General features: G+C 45.6%; 1 protein-coding gene across 1 annotated transcript in view; it reads right to left on the reverse strand.

Moving 5' to 3' along the window:
* The window catches only part of ccdc142 (coiled-coil domain containing 142), a 21,252-nt gene that overhangs the window by 6,391 nt on the left and 13,407 nt on the right, over positions 1-1,454 (reverse strand). Inside the window, exon 7 of the mRNA XM_015402210.1 lies at positions 1,246-1,380. Coding sequence (XP_015257696.1) covers positions 1,246-1,380 — 135 coding nt within the window. The remainder of the gene's footprint in view (positions 1-1,245; positions 1,381-1,454) is intronic.

A 1,454-nucleotide genomic window follows, 5' to 3' on the forward strand; every position in this document is an offset into this window, starting at 1 on the left:
TCGTGTCCACAGTCGGAACGTTTCACTCGCGTTCACAGTCTGAACGTTTCACTCGCCTCCACAGTCAGAACGTTTCACTCGTGTCCACAGTCGGAACGTTTCACTCGCGTTCACAGTCTGAACGTTTCACTCGCGTTCACAGTCGGAACGTTTCACTCGCGTTCACAGTCGGAACGTTTCACTCGCGTTCACAGTCTGAACGTTTCACTCGCGTTCACAGTCTGAACGTTTCACTCGCGTTCACAGTCGGAACGTTTCACTCGCGTTCACAGTCTGAACGTTTCACTTGTGTTCAAAATCAGAATGTTTCACTTGTGTTCAGATCACAGCTTATCGCAGCATATCGCATCTTATCGCAGCTTTTGCAGCAGATCGCAGCATATCAAAGCTTATTGCCACTTATCGCAGCTAATTGGAGCAGAACGCAGCCTATGGCTTTCACCTCTTTATTAAAATAACAAATTTCCCAGATTTGCCTCTGAATCACCAGTAGCCCCAGAAACCGTCCCATAGCCTTTGTTGCTGCGTCGTTCTTTTCTCTAAACGTTATATTTTATATTCAATAAATGTGTTGTTTCTTTCGTAATTGTTTGTTTTATACTCGTTCACAGGATTTGCTCCAAACGCAGTCAGAAGGACAAGGAAGAAATGCGAGATTGTAGGTGCTTTAAATGAGGCTGTTAGCCCAGCTAGCGGTTAGCGGCCCATCTGCTCCGACTTTCCGCTCCGTGTTTTCTTTACACCAGGGGTAACCAAAGAGAAACCAGTGGGGTCCGAATAAAGAAAATCATCAAACAGTAAAGGTTTGGAGACAATTTTAATAAAAATCTGTTACTTTAAACAGAATTTAACACGGAAAAAAAGCAGGTTTTAACGCATCCATGTTATACATTTTATTTTTAAGCGGAGGATGCGGGATTTTGGGCTAAGACACTGTTGTCGGACAAAATGCAGTAATTTATAAATGTTTTAAATCAGGCTGGGTCTGGATTAGCCAGCAGGTGGGTCCGGATCCGGACGGCAGTCCGCTAATCCGTCACCTCTGCCTTACACCAACAACAGCCTGAGACTGTTTTCTCCTTTTTAAGGTCAAAATGACGGAAATATCTAAGATGGGCTATGAAAACCGATCCAACTCATATTAATGCAGGAGGTGATGTTTGGTCTGCAGACCAACAGCACACCTCCTTTAGACAGTCGCTAAGCTAACGGCTAGCAGCAGCAGGTCTGCTGTGCTGCACTGACCTGAGTCCCAGTGGGCCAGTGCTGATTGGACCAACAGGTTCAGGCTGAAGTCCTCCAGGATGGTTCTGAACTCCTCTGGAAACAGACCTGAAACAGACCAAAGTAAACCATGACTGATCACATCCTGCAGCCTTCCTGTTCCAACATGGCAGAAGATAAACCAACAGTCCTTCGCCTTGAGTGTTAGTGTCGCCTTGAGTGTTAGTGTC

Source organism: Cyprinodon variegatus, unplaced genomic scaffold (genome assembly GCF_000732505.1).
Source record: "Cyprinodon variegatus isolate N-32 unplaced genomic scaffold, C_variegatus-1.0 Scaffold1320, whole genome shotgun sequence".
Taxonomy (NCBI): Eukaryota; Metazoa; Chordata; class Actinopteri; order Cyprinodontiformes; family Cyprinodontidae; genus Cyprinodon; species Cyprinodon variegatus.